General features: G+C 44.8%; 1 protein-coding gene across 1 annotated transcript in view; it reads left to right on the top strand.

Moving 5' to 3' along the window:
* CHRNA4 (cholinergic receptor, nicotinic, alpha 4 (neuronal)) overlaps positions 1–21,584 on the top strand; it is a 22,504-nt gene extending 920 nt beyond the window's left edge. The window contains exons 2-6 of the mRNA XM_009700841.1: positions 424–575; positions 4,027–4,071; positions 4,149–4,258; positions 13,866–15,246; positions 21,051–21,584. Coding sequence (XP_009699143.1) covers positions 424–575; positions 4,027–4,071; positions 4,149–4,258; positions 13,866–15,246; positions 21,051–21,176 — 1,814 coding nt within the window. The 3' untranslated portion in view covers positions 21,177–21,584. The remainder of the gene's footprint in view (positions 1–423; positions 576–4,026; positions 4,072–4,148; positions 4,259–13,865; positions 15,247–21,050) is intronic.
* Positions 21,585–22,695: the final 1,111 nt, after the last annotated feature.

Here is a 22,695-nt window from a genome sequence, read left to right as displayed (position 1 = left end):
GCAGGATGCTGCTTTTTTCTTTTCGGCTTGCCCTTCTAGCATCCCTCTTTCCTACTTGCAGACTTCAGTGCTAGAAACTTGCTGCAAAGTGGCCATAAAAATTAGATGAGATTCAGGGGAGAATGGCCCATGTAGTGTTTTTCAAATGGTATTACTGATGTCCCCACTTTCTCCAGACCAATCCTGCTCTGCAATAGAAACCCCACATTGGGAACTGGCCACAGTGGGTGAACAGAGTGAAAAACACATGGCAATGCCTGGGGTAGCGGAGAGACAAGTCACCAGGGTGGCATCACCCTCAATGTGTCCCTACTAGCCCATTGTTGGGGTGAGCTCAGGGATCCCCCTGGAGAAGGCTCCGGCTATGCCAGCGCTCGGAGCTGCAGGCATTTCACGCTGCCGTGCCCCATCCCTTCCCCACAGCCTTCGGTCACGTGGAAACCCGAGCCCACGCGGAGGAGCGTCTCCTGAAGAAACTCTTCTCTGGTTATAACAAGTGGTCTCGCCCCGTCGCCAACATTTCAGATGTGGTCATCGTCCGCTTTGGCTTGTCCATTGCCCAGCTCATCGATGTTGTAAGTGCAAGCCGGTTGGGCGGCAAGTGGCCAAGATTACCTGGGTCGGGGCTTGGGGAGAGGCTCCTGGTGCATGTGGGTTTTACGGGCTGATCTAGGGTCGGGTTGGGAAGACTTTGCTTTCAGCAGAAAAGAGTTATCGTGCAGACAGCTTGTGAGGGATGACTCAAGTGAGTAGCTGGTCATCAAAGTGGATTCTTTATTCTTCTTTTACTATAGGCAAAATCCCAAATTCCTTATCAAAACCCGTGGGATTGATCACAGCAGAGCAGTGGAGCAACTGCTATAGATGCTGGAGAGTCCTAGCTAAGGAAAAAAACAAATAGCTGATTTGGAATTTGAGCCATAATTATTAACAGTAATTTACACAAGCTAGTAAGAGTAGTGGTTTACGCATCTCTGGGAGACAGCTTGCCTGAAGAGCTTTCTGCAAATGGAAGTTTTGAGGGTTTTTAGCTAATCTGGCAGATCCTAACAGGAAAATGGTTTCTGAATGTTTGCTCAAATAGAAGTTATACATGTGCAAACTGCACATGCTATGTACAAAACGGAGTGGTTGGCAGTCTGGACGGATGCGCACTGAAGTGGTATTTAAAGGATTACTCTACCACAGTGTGTTGGGGTCAAGTGTTGAATCCAAAGGAGATGCCTGCAGGGCTGGAGGTGTTAAGCACACACAGAGGCTTTCTAGCCTGTGCAGATCTTGCTCCCGCATGCTGCTCTCTCCTGTCCCCGTTAGTTACACTCTCCCGTCCCTGTTTACACACACCACTTCCCAGGACAGTGTGTTTGTGTAGATGCACGTCTCTTGAACAAGTATCAGCCAGCCTCGCCTTCGGCAGCTCTCTGTCACTTTTTACTCTGTTCATGTGGCAGAGTAAAAGGGGTGATAATGGAAAGTGTAATGCAACTTAAAGACATTACTGGTGTGGAATAATCATGACAGATGACCCTCCGCAACATTTTATATTTTGAGATAAGTGTTTTGAGAGGCAGAAGAAACAGAGCCAAGGTGGTGCAGGAGATGGGCAAAGACACTAGTTGCTGGAGTTGCATCTCCTTGTGCACAAGCCATCAGCTTCCAGCTTTGCAGCACAGAAATGGTCTTCCATTCCCCTCCTCTCACTTACGTCAGCTTGAGGGATCCAGGGCTGTTTGCAGTTGCTAATGTTGAAGTTGTATGGTTCTCATCTGAATAATTGATAAGACTAAAGATGAGACATTAGTGAGTGTGGAGGCATGAGAGAGACTTTCCATTATGCAGCTGCTGAATTGTGGAAGGGAGGGGATCGATACACCTGCTTCGTAGTGCTTTTCCTAGTTTACTTCAGAAGAATTAATCTTCTTAAAATCATGTCAGTGATTAGTAGTACAACTAGCAGGCGGTTCTGTGCCGGGGCTGGTGGGTGCAGCTGGAGGAGAGCTCCCATCCCCTCCTGCCCCAGTCCGTGTGGTTGGGGACTGACGAGACCTCCTGCCACCGCTGCAGCACTTCAGCTGTCTCTGCCCCTTCCCGACAGTGACACTGTTTTGGTGCAAACCCCGCTACAATTGTTAGACCTGAGGTTCAGCTCCCAGCCACAAGAAGTCTGAAAGAGAAATCAGAGCTGTATTCAAACCCCGGCTCCAGCTGACAAAAGCTGGGGGCGGGCGAACAAAAATCAATTTGGAACTTGACATCCCTGCATGTCCTTACCTCACCCTGGTATGCTGAGGGTTTTCTCAGCCCAGAAAAAAGTGGTAAGGGGTCAAGTATGTGTCTAGGAGCAGCCACTGAGAAACACATTTGGAGTCCTAAGCCCGTATCTCTACAGGAGCTCGTGTGCTGTGCTCACCTTGAGAAAAGAGGCCAGGCAGTGCAATACCACCCTTGGCTGCAGAATCACCAAATCCCCGCTGTCCTCTGGGCCGGCTCTGTGCAGGAGAAGTCCGCTGTGCTGGCAGAGGAGGCAGTCAGTCGTTAGCACATTGCAGAGCCCCTACGAGCTAAACCCATGGGACTAGAGTCATGCTTCGCTTGGGTCAGGAGGACTGCAGAGCCCTCAGGTGTAGCGATGGGCAAGACCAAGGGTCTGCACCCAGCCAGGGAGGAAAATTCCAGTAAAGGGTAGCACCTGTGAGACTGGGATGCCCAGTGGACGGACTGTGGTGGAGACTCTCAGATGCTTGAATTGCAGAGTGGTAAGAGCAGCAGATGCTCAAGGATTGGTCCAGTCCAGGGCATGGCAGCCTCCTCCAGTGGCATTCCTCATCTCCCATCGGCACCCAAGGAAGTAGCTGGATATTTTGCCTTTCTTTGTTGCTCATTTAAATGTTTTTTTGTATTCCTCCTTCCTCCATGTGCTTCTGGTCCCTAGTGCCGGATGAGGGTATCTCTAATCAGGTTTTACACTTGGTACCACAAGAGCAGTGAGGAGGTTCAGCAAGGGGGAGGCACATCCCTCCCTCAAATCTCCTGGCTTTCAATGTTCAGAATTAATCCTGGACTGCCACAAAAGCAAGGCTAATGACAAGCAGTTTGCTTCCTGTCAGTCGAGCTGGTTTTGATGCTGACCAAAGAGAGAGAAAGGAAACAAACACACAACTAAACTCTGAGCTCTGGCATGACACTTAAATCACCTGTATAGGCTCTGCGCACCCATAATTCATCTTAGTTACTTACATAGGGGTTATAACAAGCATGCAAGGCAAGTAGCAAGCAGTAATTAATTTTACTACAGTGCTGTCAGCATTATATCTGCCTTATATTATTTAAAAGTGTATATATATATGTATACACACACATATATAGTTCTACCTTTCCATACTCTTTGTACTTAGAGCTGGGAAAAAGTCTACCAATTGACAGCATGAGTATACGCCAGGCTGTCCAAGGGTTATATGTCAGCAGAATAGCTTGAGTTTATTCGGAAAACCCAATCCATAGTGCTTTAAGTTCATGTATTTGGTGGAAGGAGAAACACTGCTGAACTTCATGTTCCCAGAACTGTGTTCATGGATAATGTTTGACAGTAGAAGTACTGAAAACTACTTGTAGATGAAGCTGAGCATTGTAATCCACACACACATGTGTGAGTAAGATACATATATACATGTCCATCACTCCCCTTCCTTCAGTACTCAGGTCAAAGCCAAGCTGTGGAGCTCTTTCCTCTGCCTGACCCCATCGTCCTAGGCTGAATTCATCAGCACGGAGGAAAATCCCAATAAATTCAAGTCCGTCTGCTCACAAGATTGCTTAGGTGCAGGCTCAGCTGTTCAGTGGTATCAGGCAGCTGTGCCCTGTCCCATGTTAAATGACAGAAACATCTGCTTTTTATTTCCAAGATGGAACTTCCATTTATTGCAGAGGTGATTTATAATTACAGAAATGAAGTACAATTAAGAGAAGTATGAGTTACTTGGTCCGCTTCATCTGCTTCTCTAACCAGTGTCTGATCTTGCATTTCAGGATGAGAAAAATCAAATGATGACCACGAACGTGTGGGTGAAGCAGGTGGGTGCTTTTCCATGTTCCTTTTCAGCTTTGCAATCTGAACTCTCCCAGCTTTGTAACCACCTCATTTTTGGCAGGAGTGGCATGACTACAAGCTACGCTGGGACCCCCAAGAATACGAAAATGTCACATCCATCCGAATCCCCTCGGAGCTCATCTGGAGGCCAGATATTGTCCTCTACAATAAGTGAGTGTGAGCACTGTGGCCAGAGGGCAAACCCATCCTTGCAATTTTTCTCTGCTCATGGTGTTAAGGTGTTTCTTGCAATTATTCCTCCTTATGTTGTTCTCTGTGGTTGAATTCCATGTAGATTCTCGTAATGTCTGTCCCAGATGTGCCTTAAATGACATGACTAACATTTATCACAAGGGCTTTGTACCTCTAATGATCTTGTCTCTGGACAGTGAGTTTTGTTGGGGAATGCCAGGTATTGTTTTCTCTTCACACGTCGGATACACAATAAGGAGGATTTGAGCTTACAGTGCTCTTCAATTTCATTTCACCAAGGAGCTCTCCCCTAATTCATCACCATCAACTGGAAAAGCCAATTACCGAGGATGGGCTTAAATAAGGAAAATATGGTGAAACACATCAGACTTGTACGTCTACAAATACAGGTTTCAAGTCAGCCCAATACCATTCTAGAATTATTCTTAAATAGGTATTTGTTCCTGACCCTGAATGCTTGAAATCTGTCTCTTGTGTGGACACTTCCTAGGGAGCAGGTGGTTGTTTTCTTTCATTCCTTTGGAGCCTATTGATATTCTTATTTTGCCAAGACTGTTTTCTCCTTGGCTTATCACACCAGAGCTCTGCAGTCTCCTAGGATGCAGAATATCCCAGTCTCCCTCCCCAGCACAGGCTCCAGAGAAAACACTTGCTGCAAGCATCAAACAGAAACATCTTTGTATGTGGCTAACACTCAGAGAAAACACTAAGAACAGAAGCCAGGCTTATTTTTAATAAACAGTTGCCTGGTTCTAGTTTGATATAATTTTGCTTTTGTTTAATAAAAATAAATGGCTGATGGAGGAATCTATCCAGGGGATTGTGAGCTTTGAAGACTATGGAAAAGTTTGTAGGTCTTTCCCTTTAGCTTGTCTCTGATCCTCGGTGGTGTGGAGTGATTGCAAACTGCTTGGAAATCACTGCATCTTCACATAGCATCTTTCAGAGATTAGACCGATGGAAATGACTAATTCATAGGCACTTGGACCTTCCTATCCTACGCTCTGAGCATGAATATTATATTACAAGTGCCTCACACTGCAGCCAAGAAAGGTGTTCACATCTTCCAGTGGAAAAAATGAATGTCCTTGTCCTTCTCATTGCTTAACTAATGACAATGGCAAGGACTATTATTTCTGGAGCTTCTGGCTGTTGTTGTGGTAGGACAGGGAACTAGTGCTACACAAATCTCCATCATCTAGGGGACCTTTCTGCTTCAAACTGTACATTTGCTGGAGCTACTTGTACACCAGAGCCTGATGTGTCAGCTCTGCATCTGCTTCCTTGGCTCACCGTGCTCATCACGGTTGATGAACACGGTCCGTGCGAGGAGCGCCCTAGGACTAAAGAAGGAGACCTCAGTATCCTTTTGTGCTCTAGACATTTTGGGACTTCAGGCTGAAAGCATCCCCCAGACCTCTGAGCTGGGTAGACTTTGGCTTCTGCCCCTTGCATGCTCTGCCCCTCTGCCCTGCTGTCACTTGAGCAACTACTGTCCCAGAATGTCCTCCTTATCCCCTTCTGGGGGGCGAGTCTTTCAGCCTTGCCCACCTTATTGCTTGACTCAGTCTGACTTGCAGGGAGGTACGGCAGATCGCAAGTCTAGCTGTGCTGGTGACCTGCTACCACGCAGGGAGATCTAGTGCCCCGGCTACCGAAATCCAAGCTACTTCTCTCCATTTATCCATACTTACCATTAATAATCATGCATTCCTCTGTTGGTTGTCACATCTATCATGCATTTTTAATTGGTTACTTTATCCATGAATTAAACATAGATGCAGGCGCCAACCATTAGCCAGTCAGTAATGGTTTTCCATTAATTCTATACCTCTTTACAGCTATATTTGCCCATGCTCTTTCATACGTTCTTATGTAAACTATTTTCTACCCTGGGGTATACTTCTCCACCTAACTTCCTACCAAACACATCTGAAGCTACAGTCAATATCTTAGTTGCGCTGCTCTAACAATCAGGTTTCATGTTTTTTAGCGGATGCAGGGCAAATGCAATGCACGCAAGGCAAAACCTGTAGCATGATGGGACACCAAGATGAGGCTTTTCTGCATGGCAGCTCACCAACTGCATGACCAGTGTTTCTCCTTGCAGGCATCTCAGCTAGAAATGTTTCAGAAAGCAAGGCTTTGCAAAGACAGCAGCTAGTCATGGGTGATGCTAATAAGGATTCCCTCTCATATTTTACAGATATATATATATATATTTAGAGAAAATTTAAAGTGGATGCACATAATTCTGGGTCTCTAAGAGAAAGAAAATGCGTGCAGAGACCGTGGTGGAAGAGAGAGAGCAGCCGCACTGGCCTTTTGCACTGTTAAGGCTTTTTAATGTGAGCTATTTATTGCTTACCACACACCCTGGCAGAAGTACGGAATTTCTGTTCGGGATAGTATCCTTTGGAAAAGAGACTTTCTGGGGTATATATAGAAATGGTTTGAGATTTACATCTTTAAGGAAACCTAACCCCTTGTTGTGAGATTATTCTCATATCTAAGCTCATTATTGTCAAAAACTTCCATTTATCCACTCTAGAGGCCCAAATTAAATCAGTAAACTCAGCTGGTTTGGCCTAGAGAGTATATGTAGTTGTCAACATTCATAAGGAATCTAAAACCAAATTAATATCCTACAGGGAAATTAATATACTGTTGAATTTTCAGGCTTGATGAGATAGGTTCCAAGGCTTTGTACATAGTTTCTGCTAGATGTGACAAAACATATGTGTAACAGAGGAATACGAGTTAATGGTGAAACGACAAAGCCTCTTCTTCTCTGCCAAGAGGACCAGCTGTTCTTTATCTGAGGCTATAAAGGCTCTTCAGACACCACCAAATCATTTATAAATGAATTATCTGATCCTCTGCATTGACTTATTTTCCCATTCATGAATAGACTTTAAGCATATTTTAGTTTTCCTTTGTATATTTAAAGATAAAAAATATTTTTTTTTGTCTAATCAGGGAATAAGCTCTTGGGACTGTATTTCAACTTTTTTTTCTTTTTTTCTTCTCAATCACTATGTTGAACCATTTGAACCCTGTGTAACATAGAAACTCCAGAGGAGAAAACTCTGAAACCGTAGGTTTGCAGCCGGGTGCTCCAGCTGCTAAAGGCTGCCCAGAGGAATGCAAGACCTTGTCCTTGAGCCTGATGGTTAAGCAGGGAACTTGAAACGTGAGCTTCACTGGCTAGTTTTCAACTGGATATTCGTGATAGCAGCACAGCATTTGTCTCCTCTAGCCTGATGATTGTAAAACCTGGGAAGAAACTACTGGGATCATTCAGACTTCAAGATTTTCTTTTTTCTCAGTATTTTCTGTTCCAAAAAGTAACCCCTGCCTTAGCCTCCATAGTCACCAAAAAAAAAAAAAAAAAGAATAAAAGACAAGATCATATATGAAGGGAATTCAAATACAAATTTCTGTAATTAGGAGGAGGAAATATCTTGAGGAATTCACCCAGTGGTAATACGGACACAAAGGATTACTGGGCTGGGTGAGGAGAGCATCTGGCAGGCGGGTTTTGAAAAGCATGAGAAAGCAAAGGGTTCTTTTGAACCATATGATAGTTGCTTGTTCTTTTGAACTATACCATGATGTTTGCAACCAGTGAGACTTACGCAGTAATGCTGATTTCCTGATTCATCCCGAAGTTGTTTGGAGAAGAAATACCAAAAGGTGCCTTAGTCTAACCTTTAAAACATTGGAAACATTCTTGACATTTTTCTTTGTGTGTGTACCTGTGTACTTGCACAGACCTTGTCATTTTGCACCAGATTGTGCTTACAATAGACCCATAACCACTACTTCACAGTTAGGCTTTCCTGATTCTTCGGCAAGTTTAAATGACTGTGTTTCTGGAGAGGAATTATATCTCTAGATGCCTTGGAGGTTTGATGCCAAACTCTATCCAGTAACACACGAATTGATAGTGAGAAATCTGTAAGAGAGAGCTCTCTCATGGGCTATTGCTGCGTTAGCATCCAAGGACTTCTCCTACCATTATGCTAAGGACAGAGCTAGGGTTTTGCCTCCAAAGTGCAGATGAGGGTGCTTGGCAAAGGGAAGAACTGAAGCAAAATACACAAATTCAGCACAGTTAGAGCCTTCTGAGAAACACCTGCGTATTTCGTTAACCATTTCTGAGACAGGTGCCTATTTTACTGAGGAACAATCAAAGTATCACTTGATACTGATTTCTAAACATCTGAAGCAAGCAAAAGCTGGGATGTGACCTAAAGAAGTACATATCAGTGCACAGACAAGTCCATCTATGTACCCAAGATGTTTTGTACCCAAGTTGCCAAGACTTTGTAGATATTTAAAACCCAACAGGACAAGGTCCTCATCTTCTTGTAGCTGGCTCTGCTTTGAGCAGGGAGTTTGGAGTAGACAGTCTCCAGAGGTCCCTTCCACCTTGTGCATTTGTAGGTATCATTTTGGTAGCACAAAACAATTGTTAAACAAAATATTCCCTGGTTTTCCTTTGGAGAGTGCTTTAATCTGAACATTTTAGAAGCATCTCTTGAGTGTGTACCAAAAGGGTGCAGGATATATTCTTCAAAGGGGTCTTGAAGCTGCGGTTTTTTTGGTTCCTGCAGTTAGATGAAAAATGCTTTAAATGAGGGCATTCTAGCTATATCCATATATGTATATAGCTAATTTTCAGGCTTTTACAGCTCTGTTTGGATTTAAATTGTATCATCAGAAATTAAAATAAATGTCTGCCTCATTTACATGCATTCTGAAAACACTTAATTTTGTGAGATGATGTATCTCCCAACTGCAGGGAAAATAGAAACTGGCAAAAGAAAAAAAAGATTCTCCATCAGCAGAGCTTTTTAATGAAATATGGTTGATGGCTGCCAGTAAAACAATGCCATTCTTCAGTCCGTATAAACTCAGAAGATTTTAGAAGAGCAGCTTTTATTCTCAAAATGAGAAATTAAAGGCTGCAGAACACAGCAGCACCATTTCCGTTGGCAAAAAAGTGACTGATTTCTCCCTTTATTGGTGTGCACTGTTGTGTTTGACATGAAAATATAAGAGCTCCAGTACTTTATTACTGACAGATTTTTAGAACTGTCAGGTCAGAGTAATCAGGAGAGCCTGACTATCTTAATTCTTAAGTCCTTCTTGTGATGTTTGCCTTGCACTCACTCCTTCTTCCAAACGGTTTGTCATGACAACTGTCACAACGCAGTGGTCTAGACTGAACGAGATGAAAATGTACTACCTCTGTAAAGGAATGACTGCAGATCTTCTCCATCCCACTACGTCAGATCTCCTGCTTCCCTGTCTAAGGAAATATTCATGTTATGCAGACAGGGCTGTTGGCACAACTTGGCCAGGAATGGGTTTTCCACAGCAAAGCTTTCCACAAGAAAACAGGGCTTCCCCAGCCTCCTAACTGCAGACTTCATTTGCAGTCGGTTGTCTCACCTTCAGCCCTTGGAGGAGATCGGAGAAAGGCTTTGGAAGACTGTCAACAGCCAGGTGACCTTGTTTGCTCCTTCTCTCATATCAAGAGGAGCAGAAAGAAAGCCTCACCCAGGACGAAAGCATCTCTCTAGGTTCACTGCGCATCGGCAGTGTGCCAGTGAGTGTAGCTTCCGATCCAGTAAGCATACGCTTGGAGGTCCTGTGTGGGTGGTAAGCTTGGGGAAGGAGGCAAAAATGTATGTATGTGTGAAGGGTTAAGACAACTGTGAACGCTGCCTTTGCATGATATAGCTGGCTTGGATACAGTCTGTGTGCAACAGCATGGCTCATTCCCTTGCTTACAAATTGCTCAAATCTCTCCACGTTGAACTGCAATGAGAAGTTCAAACATGCCCACTAAAGTCAGGAATTATTTCACAGCCCTGTCAGGTTGGTGAGGGAGAAGCAGGAGGATCCCAGGGTGTTTTGTGGCTCCTCAGAGTCATTAGCTGATTCTCAAATGCAAGAGGCTGTTGTGCTGCTGGTTTCACTCCTGCCATAGCACTGCAGGAAAAATCCAGCTTGCAAGGCAGTACTAGTGTTATTTGTAATAATGTGTGAGCTGAAGAGGACCCAGGATGAGGTTGGGTTAGTTAGGCAAGCAATTAAAAAATATCTCCCTTATCAAAGAAGCAGACCATTTATGGAAATAATTGACACGTGGGATCTGCAGCATCACACTGGTTACATCCATGCTTGCAGAAGAGCGGCGTGTGGCTAGTCACACAGAGAGTGCAAACTGCCTGACAAGACATTTCTGGGAATGAAACATAACTATGTGAATTATTATTGTTCCTGGATGAATTTTTAGCAAGAATTTCATACCCTTTTCCAACAATTTTCAAAAGGAAAAACACATACATGTATTGTTTACCCAGCCGCTTACACATTGCTCTACCTAAGAAGGGAAACAGTAGTGGATGCTCATTATCCCTTTTCTATAATATGAGTCCAATTATAAACATATTGTTCCATTAATGAGTGATTTAATCATGCCTCAGAGATCTCATTAAATGCAGGATTGGATTCCAAATTCCTATTGAGATTTAGAAAGAAAACCACCAAGAGCAGCAAACACTGGACTGTCGCTTGCTGTGCATGTTTCATGTCTCAATCTGGCTTTACAGTGCAGGCAAAACCCAGAAGAAAAAAAAAAAAAAAGATGGTTTTCATCCAAAGCAAGTGATCCTGGAGTGTAAACTAGATTTAAGAAGGACGAGGTAAGAAAGGAGTTGGGTGGATGATATCGTGACATTGCTCGGTTTTATTCGCATTCGGGTAAAGCACAATGGTGGTTTTGCCTTGATCCCTTTGAGACAGCAGTCTGGGTTTGTACATAGTTTTAGCTTCCTGTCTTAAAATAAAAAGGCATTCTAAAGCTTTAGAAAAGGTCCAGGTCAGAGATCAAAAAGCACTGGGTCCTTTTGCGTTCTTTTGTTTTTCCAAAATCTGCCACAAAGAGCAAAGACTTTCCATTATAGAAACAAAGAATCATAGAATCATAGAATCATTATGGTTGGAAGAGACCTCAAAGATCATCAAGTCCAACCGTATACCTGATGCCACCATGCCCACTAAACCATGTCTTGAAGTACCACATCTAAAAGAAGAGTTTAGTGAAAACCTGGTTCTCCACCACACCATAGTTCTGGGTTTATTTTTTCATTAATTCAGCCAATCTGGAAAATTGCCTCAAAAAACAAAGATCTGGGCTGTGATCCTCGGGGTCAGGGGCGTGTGCCGTCTCTGCCCAGATACCGTGTTAGCCAAGACAGCTCGCTGATGGCCAGATCCTGCCACTGTTTCCCAAAATGGGCAATACTGCACCAGTCTCACTGGAAGCCAGTGTAGTCATGGACTGATGAGGATTTTAAAGAGTAAATGTCAGAAAGTTGGGGGGTTTTTTTCCCTTTTCATACAAATTGATCGATAATCTTCTAAAGAAATAAATTTAGGCAAGTTCCTTTGCCTTCTGCAGCTTGAGGGACTCCGCCAGATTGTGTTGTTTATCTCGCTGCTGGTGAGGAAGAGGAGAGGTGTGACCCCCGTGCACCCTGTCGCTGTATGGCTGCTGTCAGGGCACATCTGAGCGCTGAAGCATCAGAGCAGGGCCAAGGGAGTTTGCCGATTGCTGGGAAAGCGGCTGCAGGCTGGATCGGCTCCAGCTGCGAGCGATGGGTCGGAGCAGAGAGTTTTCTGTCTATATCAGCCTGAATAATTCATCTCGAGTTTTTAGCAGAAGCTCTCGCTCCCTTGCTTAGCTTCCCCTTCGTTTAGCTGTGTTGCTCTTTGTGACTTGGCATCACACAACAGGCTGCTTTCTCCATATCCCTGAGCTCTGCAGTGGCTTAAACCAAGTGTGTAAGATGGTCCCCAATTCCCTCCCTGGTTTTTGGATGCTCTTTTCTCTACTCCTGTAGCTAGACTTGAGGGCATTGCTTTACAAACAGATTCCACTTGATTTTTTTGGTTGGATTTTCAACGTTTCAGACATTTGCTCATGATGAAAAAAATTGCAGCTCTATCCAAATCTCACTCACATTTTAAGGCTTCTTGAGTAAGGGTGTTTGATCCAGGTTGTGACTGTCCAAGGGTACCAAAATCGTCTGTCTGCAAGTAGAAATCAAGAGAGAGAAGTTTTGAAATCTGAGCCAGTCACTGCACAAAGGGGCTGCAGATGTAGGGGCTTGGCTCATTTTCAGATGAAGGTGTAATTTTGTGACTCAAACACCCAGTCTCCATCACAATGATTACTCAAACAAAGAGGTATGTCGCCTGTGCGGCTCTGAATGTTTCAGTTTTACCTCCTCATGTAAGCTAACACCGGCTGCAGATCCTGCAGACAGCGCCTGGAGGAAGGACATTGCTGTAGAGAAGGGACCTGTGGACTTGGCCCCAGATGTGGAGTTTAAGTGTCACGGTCCACACCTCCTCCTCACTGACAGCAGGGGAGGAACAGCGCTTCTTGATGGTGTGGCCATGCAGGACGTTAATTACCTGCTGTGCTAATTGCATTTATTAATGAGCTGATTTCTTTCTGTGGCCTCCACACACTGGGCCAAGCGGCAGGTTCGATGTTTCATGTGTAGTGGCAGAGCCGTGGGTGTGAGGAAGGAGCGGAGCTGTGGCTGGTGATGCTGAGGCAGGTGGAGGACAGGGCTGTCTCCAGGGCTGGGGATCCCATTCCCAGAGTTTCTCAGTCTCCCTCCTTTCTCCAACACTATTACAGCTCCAGTATGGCAATCCTTGGTGATCTTTCCTCCTCCAAACCCCCAGTGCAGTTGCCCATCCTCTTACCTTTTTTGCTCTCCTTCACTTCTGTCCCAGTCCCCATGATGAACTGGAAGCAGCTGGTGTCACGGATGCACAGCACAGTGCTGCTGGAAATCATTGCACTGATCAGCTGAGAAAAGCAGATCCAAACCAAAAAAATGCTGTTTATGGAATAGCTTTTTCATTGGCTGGAAAATGGCTTTCTGATATAAAATCCTGGGTTGTTATCTATTTGTCTTATACCAGCACACAGACCCCAACTGAGAGTTCCTGTAAGAAGACACCATAAAAGACAGCTCTCTTCCTGACCGAGAAATCAAGAGATTAACTTTCATTATTCCTATTAACAGAATGTTCTTGCTGTTTTTCATGTAAGAGACTGAATGATTACCCAACACTGTTTCATTTATAGCAGCTGTCACAATTAATTCTGCAGAGCCCACAGCCTCAGTACCTGATAGTGCTTCCTCCCACCTCCTTAAAGCAAACTCAACCCTTTCCAGGGCATTTATGGGACATCTTTGAGGAAAACTTGTGTACATTCACCTGGAGGACCTGACTTACACAAGGTGAGGGCTGACATTTGCATGCAAATCCAGTGCTTGCATAAGCCAACAGAGTTCAAAACCCACCGGACAGAGTGGATGGATCCAGTGTTTGCACACGTGTATTGCACCTCTCAGGTGCCCCGAGTGCTTTTTTGGAAGCAGGGCACTAAATATCCTATTTCTTTAACAGAGTTGAGATGCCCCAGACAAGCCTTAGTCCTTTTGTATCTTCTATCTCTCCCCAGTGCCGATGGTGACTTTGCAGTCACCCACCTGACCAAGGCCCACCTCTTCTATGACGGGAGAATTAAATGGATGCCACCTGCTATCTATAAAAGCTCCTGCAGCATTGATGTTACCTTCTTCCCCTTTGACCAGCAAAACTGCAAAATGAAGTTTGGCTCCTGGACCTATGACAAAGCCAAGATAGACTTGGTGAGCATGCACAGTCATGTGGACCAGCTGGACTACTGGGAGAGTGGGGAATGGGTCATCATCAACGCTGTGGGCAATTACAACAGCAAGAAATATGAATGCTGCACAGAGATCTACCCTGATATAACTTACTCCTTCATTATCCGGAGGTTGCCACTGTTCTACACAATCAATCTGATCATCCCCTGCTTGCTGATCTCCTGCCTCACTGTCCTGGTCTTCTACCTGCCCTCTGAGTGTGGAGAGAAGATAACCTTGTGCATCTCTGTGCTGCTGTCCCTCACTGTGTTCCTGCTGCTCATCACAGAGATCATCCCATCTACCTCTTTGGTCATCCCTCTGATTGGAGAGTATCTTCTGTTCACCATGATTTTTGTTACCTTGTCTATCATCATCACTGTCTTTGTGCTCAACGTGCACCATCGTTCCCCGCGTACCCACACGATGCCTGACTGGGTAAGGAGGGTTTTCCTTGACATAGTCCCACGCCTCCTCTTCATGAAACGTCCCTCCACAGTGAAAGACAATTGCAAGAAGCTCATTGAATCCATGCACAAAATAGCCAATTCACCAAGGCTTTGGTCTGAGATCGACGTGGAACCCAACTTCACTACCTCATCTTCCCCCAGCCCACAGAGTGATGAGCCATCACCCACATCTTCCTTCTGTGCCCACCTCGAGGAGCCAGCCAAGCCTCAGCCTACCTGCAAGTCCCCTTCTGGGCAGTACTCCGTGCTGCACCCAGAGCCGGTACAGGTGACCTGCTCCTCTCCACAACCCTCATGTCACCCCCTGAGTGACACGCAGACGACCTCTATCTTGAAAGGCAGATCCCTAAGTGTTCAGCAGATGTACAGCCCCAATAAGGCAGAGGAAGGGAGTATCCGCTGTAGGTCCCGGAGCATCCAGTATTGCTACCTGCAAGAGGACTCTTCCCAGACCAATGGCCAGTCCAGTGGCTCTCCAGCATCCCAGCGGTGCCACCTAAATGAAGAACAGCCCCAGCACAAGCCCCCTCAGTGCAAGTGTAAATGCAAAAAGAGAGAGGCAGCTGGCACACCAGCTCAAGGAAGCAAGACTCACAGCGCCAAAGAGCAACATCTTGTGTTGATGTCCCCAGCCCTGAAGCTGGCAGTGGAAGGGGTTCACTACATCGCAGACCACCTGCGAGCAGAAGATGCGGATTTCTCAGTAAGTAAGGCAACTTAGCCTGTTCTCCTTGGGTAAGTCAAAAACTATCTGCTAAGGAAGCCCCACCAAACGTGGGGGCTATACAGAGAGTATACTTGCTGATGCAGGCTCAGACATCCCTGATATTGTGGCTTTTGAACACATTGGCCACTACAGGCGCAGCTGGAGAGCTTGTCCTTGGCGTTCCGGCAGGCACGTGGGCAGCACAACCAGACCATGCTCAGGGCTGCTCTAGGGCAATAGGGTTCTGCAGCAGAAAACAGGAGTAAAGTTGTTGTTAGGTAGGAAGGAAGCAGCTAAGATTGTGAAAGAGAACCAAAAAGCAGTGACCTGGTGGGAATGTGGCAGACATTAATTATAGAGAAGCCTCCGACAGACAGGGAATTCACACTCTGTTTTCTATTAAGCCTTGTCTCTGGCTAGGGAGCCTGGGGAAGAAAATTCTGAAAATAGGTTGTGGATGTGGGAAGCACATGGTAGGGTGGGGACGTTGCAGGGTACGTTTAGCTCTGCGTGATGCGATTCCTCCTGAGTGGACTTCCACTGGAGCAGTTGTCTCTGTGCAGGGAGGTGGGTGCACAGACGAATTTCACACTTACTCTGAAGGGGTAAATGTGGCTACACATAGGGAAGGAAAGTAGAGGCTGAAAGAATTTCTTTTAATGGAGATGGTGATGCATGTACAAATGCCACATCCTTTCACACTTCTTGTAGCTCGTCCCCTGCAATACCATGGAAACAGGGTGCTAGCTAATTATGACCATAATGAAGGAAGCAACAAGGTAACCTAAAGTTGGTATTCTTGCTAAAAGAAAGTCTTATCTAGCTTTCCCTAGAGGGATCTATCAGCAAAAGGTACTTTTTCAGCTCTGCTTGCAGTTTGACTTCTCAAGATTTAGAGTCAATGCAAGTCATAGTGCTTTTATGCAAGACTTCCTGGGCATGAGGAGTGTCTTTATATTTGTGTTTTTCACAGCACTGAGCATTTAGCAGCAGCAACAAAAGATGAAGTGCTACTGTCCATTTATATACTCTCTGGTACTGTAGTTTGAGAGGCCTCTGTTCTTCAATGCATTTCACTTCACAACATCTCTTTGAGGAAATAACTGTTTATTTACTCATGTTGAGGAGTGACAGCCAAAATACAGAGATGAGGTGACTTGTTCAAGGTCACAGAACAAATCTGTGGCAGAGATGGGCTGTGAATCCCCACCTTCATTAGTTGACAGCTCAGCACTCTTTGCCGGACTAAAGCACTTCACAAGCACATTAGGACTGTGGGAATTAAACTCTGCTCTCTCCTCCTAGCAATAATCACAAGCAAACTCATGGAAGTCAGTCGAATTTAACTCACTTGTTTTCCCATGGTGCAAATGAAAGGATATTATCCCAATAATACTTCTCATTTCAACTGATTCTCTTTCTGCTAAGCTTGTTGATATGATCAGGAGCTGAGTCAGTATCTTGGGTTCTTTCCTTTAATCCATAATTGCAACTTTCTTTAAAATGAAAAGAGTCTTCAGAAACCACAAATTTTCTTTGTATACCTTCCACTACTCACCCCTCTTGAAAAGAAGTGATTATCCTGAGGAGAAAGCTATTTGCAGCACTAAACATCAGAAGCAGAAGAAAAAAGAGCAGTTTTGAGGGCTCTGACCAGACCTCCTGCCAGCCCAGCCTCCGAGCGAAGGCACCAAGAAGACGTCCAGCAATGAGTGAGGAAGGGTCACCCCCAGGACCACAGATCCAGCAGCCTCCCCAGGAAGAGCCTGCCAACCTGCCCACAGTTTTCTGATCTTTCACAGCAGTTATGGCACGGTAGTCAGAGGTTAGGCTTTCAGATTTGGGGGAATAATTGCTGACCCCAGCCTGAGACTATACTATTTTCTTTTTCTGGATCTAAGTAATGTTGAGTGGGAAGGCACATTTTTTCTCCAGGTAAAAATGTCGAAGAAGAAGGAAACATGATCTTCTGGAATTAAAATTTACTGTAAGGAGCAGAACTGATCTAATAAAATGAGAATTTATTGGGGAAAAAATCAGTACTCAGAAATTTGCTTTCATCTTAAAATCAGATTGTGGCATTTCTTCATGGAAGTCTTTGCCAAATCTATCAGCAGGCACCTCTGATGCAGCTGCAGCCCCTGAGACACAGCTCGCTGTCTCTTGGGCAATATTTTCAGAGACATGCACCTTCCCAGAATGAGAACAGAGCTTCTTTTGAAGTTCCTGCCATTTTGATAAAGCACCATTGCCACAGGGGCAGTGCTTCTAAATTAAAAGTAAATAGTTCATTTAATTAAGTGCCTCAGCAAAGAGAAAATGGGAAATGCAAGAGGCAGTTGTTTGTTACAAAAAGATATCTGCAAACAATACAAGCACAATGGTACGCTGGGGAAAATGCAAGACTGAATTGTCCCAGCATATGATAGAAATGCCATTAGAAATTAATTACAGACTGAGAAGCAAAACAAGTTGCATGTCACACAAAAGCCAAAATAACCAGACACCAACAGCATTGTCTGGAAAGCCTTGTTGTCCTCCTGCCTGTGTGCATCTCTGGACTACTGTAATAAGAAGACTTTGAAGACAGCTTAAAAATAAAATGGGAGAGAATGTAGCTGAGGGGGAGGAAACACGGGATAATCTCACCGGTTTATTTTTAACAAAGTACAATAAAACCGCCCAGGACTGCTCTAATCTGTGTTGCAGGCTCTGGGTCCTGGGGATCAGATGTCACCAGGGCACCTCAATCCTCTGCTCAGATCCTGGGGCAGGATGCCCTGCTCCCCCCGCTCAGACCTGCAAGGAGCTGGACCAGGGAAGAGCTGCAGATTCCCTCGCTTTTTGGAAATTTGGGGCTGGGGGCGGGAGGGGGGAGGTAGTCAGCTGGTTCCTGCCCCTGATCCTTTCACAAAAATAGTTTTGAGTGAGCTTCTTAAAAACTAATCAAAATACAGCTCAGGAGTTGGGGTGGCAGATGTTGACAGCTGCATAGATGTTGTCAGAGAGGCCCCTGCGGATCATGCTCCACGTGAGGTGCTGGACCACAGGGAAATGCTACAGTGCTGTCTGAAAACAAAACAAACAAACAAACAAAATCCAGATAATTTTCTTTTCCTCCTCCTCTTTTTTTTCATTATCTCTCCATAATTTCCCATTTCACCCTTCTGTGCTCTCGGTCTGAAGCTGGATATTGATTTTGCAAACATCCGATGCACTCCCAGCTATCATTTTCAAGATGGGGGAATATTTATGCATACACCATTACATTTGAAAGCAAATTTCTGTAGAACATTTCAAGTTGTTCTTCTCTCATTTCCCCCTCCTTTTCTCAAAGAGAAGCTCATCTAGTTGCTTTTCTTCGTGCGATCTAGCACTCACTTTTACTAGCACAAATACTCAAAAAATGCTTATTTTGCCAGAATGAGGCACTATTTACTTAATCCAGCTTTCCAGTTGGACATCAGATGGTAAATTTTATCTTTTCTTTACACGTTGATTGCATCATGAGAACCAATCCCATAAATACAATCAGCCAGAGCTTGCTTAGCTGCCCTTCTCCTAAGGAATTTGAAGCATCAGAGACTCACTCCAACTCTCAGCAAGTGATGAATAGATCAGAAAACATGTACTGCAAGGGGGGACATCCACTGAGACCTTATCCTTGGGATGAGAGAGTTCCTTGTGATTTCAAGGGTCACTATTTCTTTTACTCTCCCTAATTATAGATGGATGTGCTAAGGGCTGGACAATCATAAACCAACATGGTTTCCCCTAAGAAGATAACAAGCTTCAGGATGAACCCCTATTTCTTTACCTCTGCCTATTGAACAGTAATGACCTGCTTAACTTGGTGCTATTTTAAAGGGAATAAAATTATCCATTGCACGACAGTATTTAACCAATTCTTACACTTTTGTAGATGTTCAGATATTCCTGAAATTTAAGATGCTTTGTTTTAAAGAACAAATTATGGGAAAATATGATATGCTCTCCAGTGCATGCCTCATTTCCCAATTTACAAAGCTGCTTACTGAGTCAAGGAACCCAAGCAATACCAGATGATTTAAAGGCCTAACCAAGCAGTCCACATGGCAAATGATGAGAGGCGTAAAGAGCTCACTTTGCTGGCATTGCTTCAGCTGAATGTTGTGTGCGTTGAGGCACAACATGATGACAAGTACTTTGCAAACACATCAGAAGATTGATGATCAGTTTGTGAAGGGTTCAGCACGCCACAATGAGGTAAATGCACATACCTTACCTGCAAGGAATAATTCACTTAGCTCAATAAAATGTCACAACATTGGTCAGGAAGCCAGGATTATAGATTCTCACCCTCTGACGCATCATGATTTCTCTGTACCACCCACAAGGTATAAGATAAAATATAATGGGACACCCATGACTGATGAAGAAAGAGAAGACTCAAGGTGAGCTTACAGAGTCACTGTGTTGTGCTCAGAGCTTGCTTCTTTGGTGCTTGACAGATCATAATATTTTAGGACCTGAAGGTGACATTATACATGTGAAAAAAACATCTGCTGCAAATGGTTATTTCATTGCTATTTGGATTGCTTCCTTTACCAAAAAGAATTTTCAGCATAATCAGCAAATCCTTAAAAAAAAAGAAAAATCAAGCCAGATCTCCTACAAATCATGTTTTAGCTCATGCCTACTGTTCTGGGCTACTCCCTTATTATTATCTCTGTTTAAAACAAACCTAGGATCTGTGGATGCAAAGGTCTGTACCGTTAGTGTTACATTATTATTGTACTGTGCTTTTCACTCATTCTCAGCCCAATGTACATGGCAGCGTTGGGCATGGTGAAGCCACTCTTTGCTCAGGGTCACAGACTGGTAGGTGCAGCAAAGCTCAACCTTGGCTTTGCTGTCTCCTTCTCCTTACACCACACTCCTGACTTGCCGCAATCACCACCAAAGAGGTTTGAGCTAGCTCCTGCAGAGATGTTTTCCCTGAAGAGCAAGGCAGTGTGCCAAATTTCGGTCCTTGGGTCTATTAATCACCAAGTGGTATATTGTAGGAAATTATAATGGGTACAGCCATATCAAATAAAACTTTGCCATCTGATCAGTCCTCTTCATGGGAAAGAAATTATTAACAGCAATGTAATAAAAGAGGTTTTCATATGCATGTGGTTTCTTACTTAATGAAATAGCCATTTACAACTCTTGCCTGATGATTTTAATAAGTACTAGACCTCCTCAGAGAGGAATTGGTGGAAAATCCTCCCACAGCAAGACAAAAGTGGGGAAAAAGCAGGGTGAGGAAGACCCCTTCTTTTATTTACTGGTTCATTTTCACTGCTTACTCACCCAAAGCTGTAAATCCCTTCGCAGAAAGAGTTTGGCTTCGTTAATCTGTAAGCAAATCTGTTTACGAGCATGGGGAAACGAGTCATTTCTCCCCACCCCCACCCCAGCTTGAATCACAGCCTCATTTACACACCCAATTACAGCTGTTGCTCATGGAAAATGGGATAGTGAGTGTGCAGACGAGCTTAATTATCCACGAGCGTATGTCATCCCTGGGGAGCTGTGAACAGGGTTTGCAATTGCACATGCACACCCACGCAGTCTGGGAATCTGTCTCCCACATCAACAATTGATAGAGTAAACCTTTGCCATCACATAAGATCACTAAATGTAAGCAAGACCTTCCCCTCCTATCTCTGGACTTAAATTAAAATATCCTATTTCGGAATAAAGCACTAGCAGTCTTCATAAGTTTTAATCCCAAATAAACGCTAATAATCAGCCTTTCACCTCTGTGTTCCCAGGTGAAGGAAGACTGGAAGTACGTTGCAATGGTCATTGACAGGATCTTCCTCTGGATGTTCATCATCGTGTGTTTGCTGGGAACTGTTGGTCTCTTCCTCCCACCATGGCTGGCAGGAATGATCTAAGTATAACCCCAGAAAGAAGAAAGTATATATCCCATTCTATGGATTTTAGTTCACCTGGAAGTAGAGGAGCAGAGAAATGGAGGCAGCCCTTTCAATAATTCACTGCGTGTCCGCGCTTGAGTTGCTCCACAGCTCTCTGGGAATACTTTCCGAGGTTGTGTCATTTTGCCAAGCCATTTCCTCCATCTAATTTAGGGGAAAAGTTCTTATTAAAGTCTGTACATAGCATGGTGGCATTCATTGGCATATACTCAGCAATGTAAGGGCACGAGCTTGTTCCCTAAAGCAGCACATAAAGAGGCTTCGCATCTACAAACCAGCCCCTGGCAAATTAGTGCCAGTTGTCTTCAGAGGTCTCTCTGCCCTGCCCAGTAATTTTGCCCTGTCAAGCTGAAGTGGTTCAGGGCTGCTTGTCCCTGTATGAGTCACTTTATAAATAAAGTTCCAGATTTGGGATGCCTGTGCAGGGTGTGATCTGTGGTCAGATGGTAAAGATGGACAGACTGGAAAGGCTGAAAGAATTGCTTGAGGCAGCTCAGCCCCATTGGGACCAACAGTGATCGTTAGCACAGCACTTGGAGTCTTTATGTTGACAGATTTTACTTTGGCCAAGGCCCTTCAGAAGCCATGGGGACCATAGCTGAGTGAGGAACATGCTAATGAAGGGAGGATTTGGGGGTTAGGATTTGAACCGCGTTGGTAGCACTTTAGTGTGCTTTCAAAGGAAACTTTCTGGATCCAAGTTACGGTTGCTGCAAAATAGCAGAGCTGTAAAACCCTTGCTGCGGGTGGGGAAGGCACTTACACAGGGGGAAGCCACAACAGAAATCCAGGATGGTCTGTGGATAATAATAAGGAAATGTGCCATTATATGGGGAAACTAGGACAGGGCACACAGCCACACGGGAATTCAGAATGGAGCTTTGCAGAAATTACAGGTGTTACGGCCTTAAATTTGGCCGGTTGTTTCAGCAGCTGTGCTCTTCCCAGCTCTATCCAAACTAAACCAACCTTTTTGCACATCTTGTCCTTACTTTGGGACCTGCAGCAAGGAGGCAGGGACAGGCACCACCGGTCAGAGGGAGGGGGGGATGCTGGAGCCCTGTCCTGCTGCAGGGACACAGGGGTGCACGATGGCACAGCAGAGCCAGACGTGTGGGTGAGAGGCTGGAAGATAGAAGGCGAGCATGGACTTCATCTGTCTTCTGCCTGTTCTCTGTATGCATTTGCAGCCACAGGAGAGTGACCACACTGGAACAGCCCGTAAATCCGTCCAGCTCAGCATCCCCTCTGTTTGGTACTCACAAACCCACCGTTCCCATCCTCATTGCTGATTGCCGGCTGCCAGGTGGGAACAGCACAGCAGCACCCAGCCCAGTGTCTCTCTGCTCACTTCAGGGATCTCATAAGCAAAAAGGCTTACAAACATTTTACCACAGTGTGCGAGGAAAGGCAGACATAGTCTAAAAATACAGACTTCCCCCTGGAGACCTGCCGTGACTGCATGACTCAAAGCCCA

The sequence above is a fragment of the Cariama cristata genome, unplaced genomic scaffold (assembly GCF_000690535.1).
Source record: "Cariama cristata isolate BGI_N322 unplaced genomic scaffold, ASM69053v1 scaffold15845, whole genome shotgun sequence".
In the NCBI taxonomy this organism is placed as follows: Eukaryota; Metazoa; Chordata; class Aves; order Cariamiformes; family Cariamidae; genus Cariama; species Cariama cristata.
Note: the sequence above shows the minus strand (reverse complement) of the source record. Positions and strands in the feature narration are given on the sequence as shown.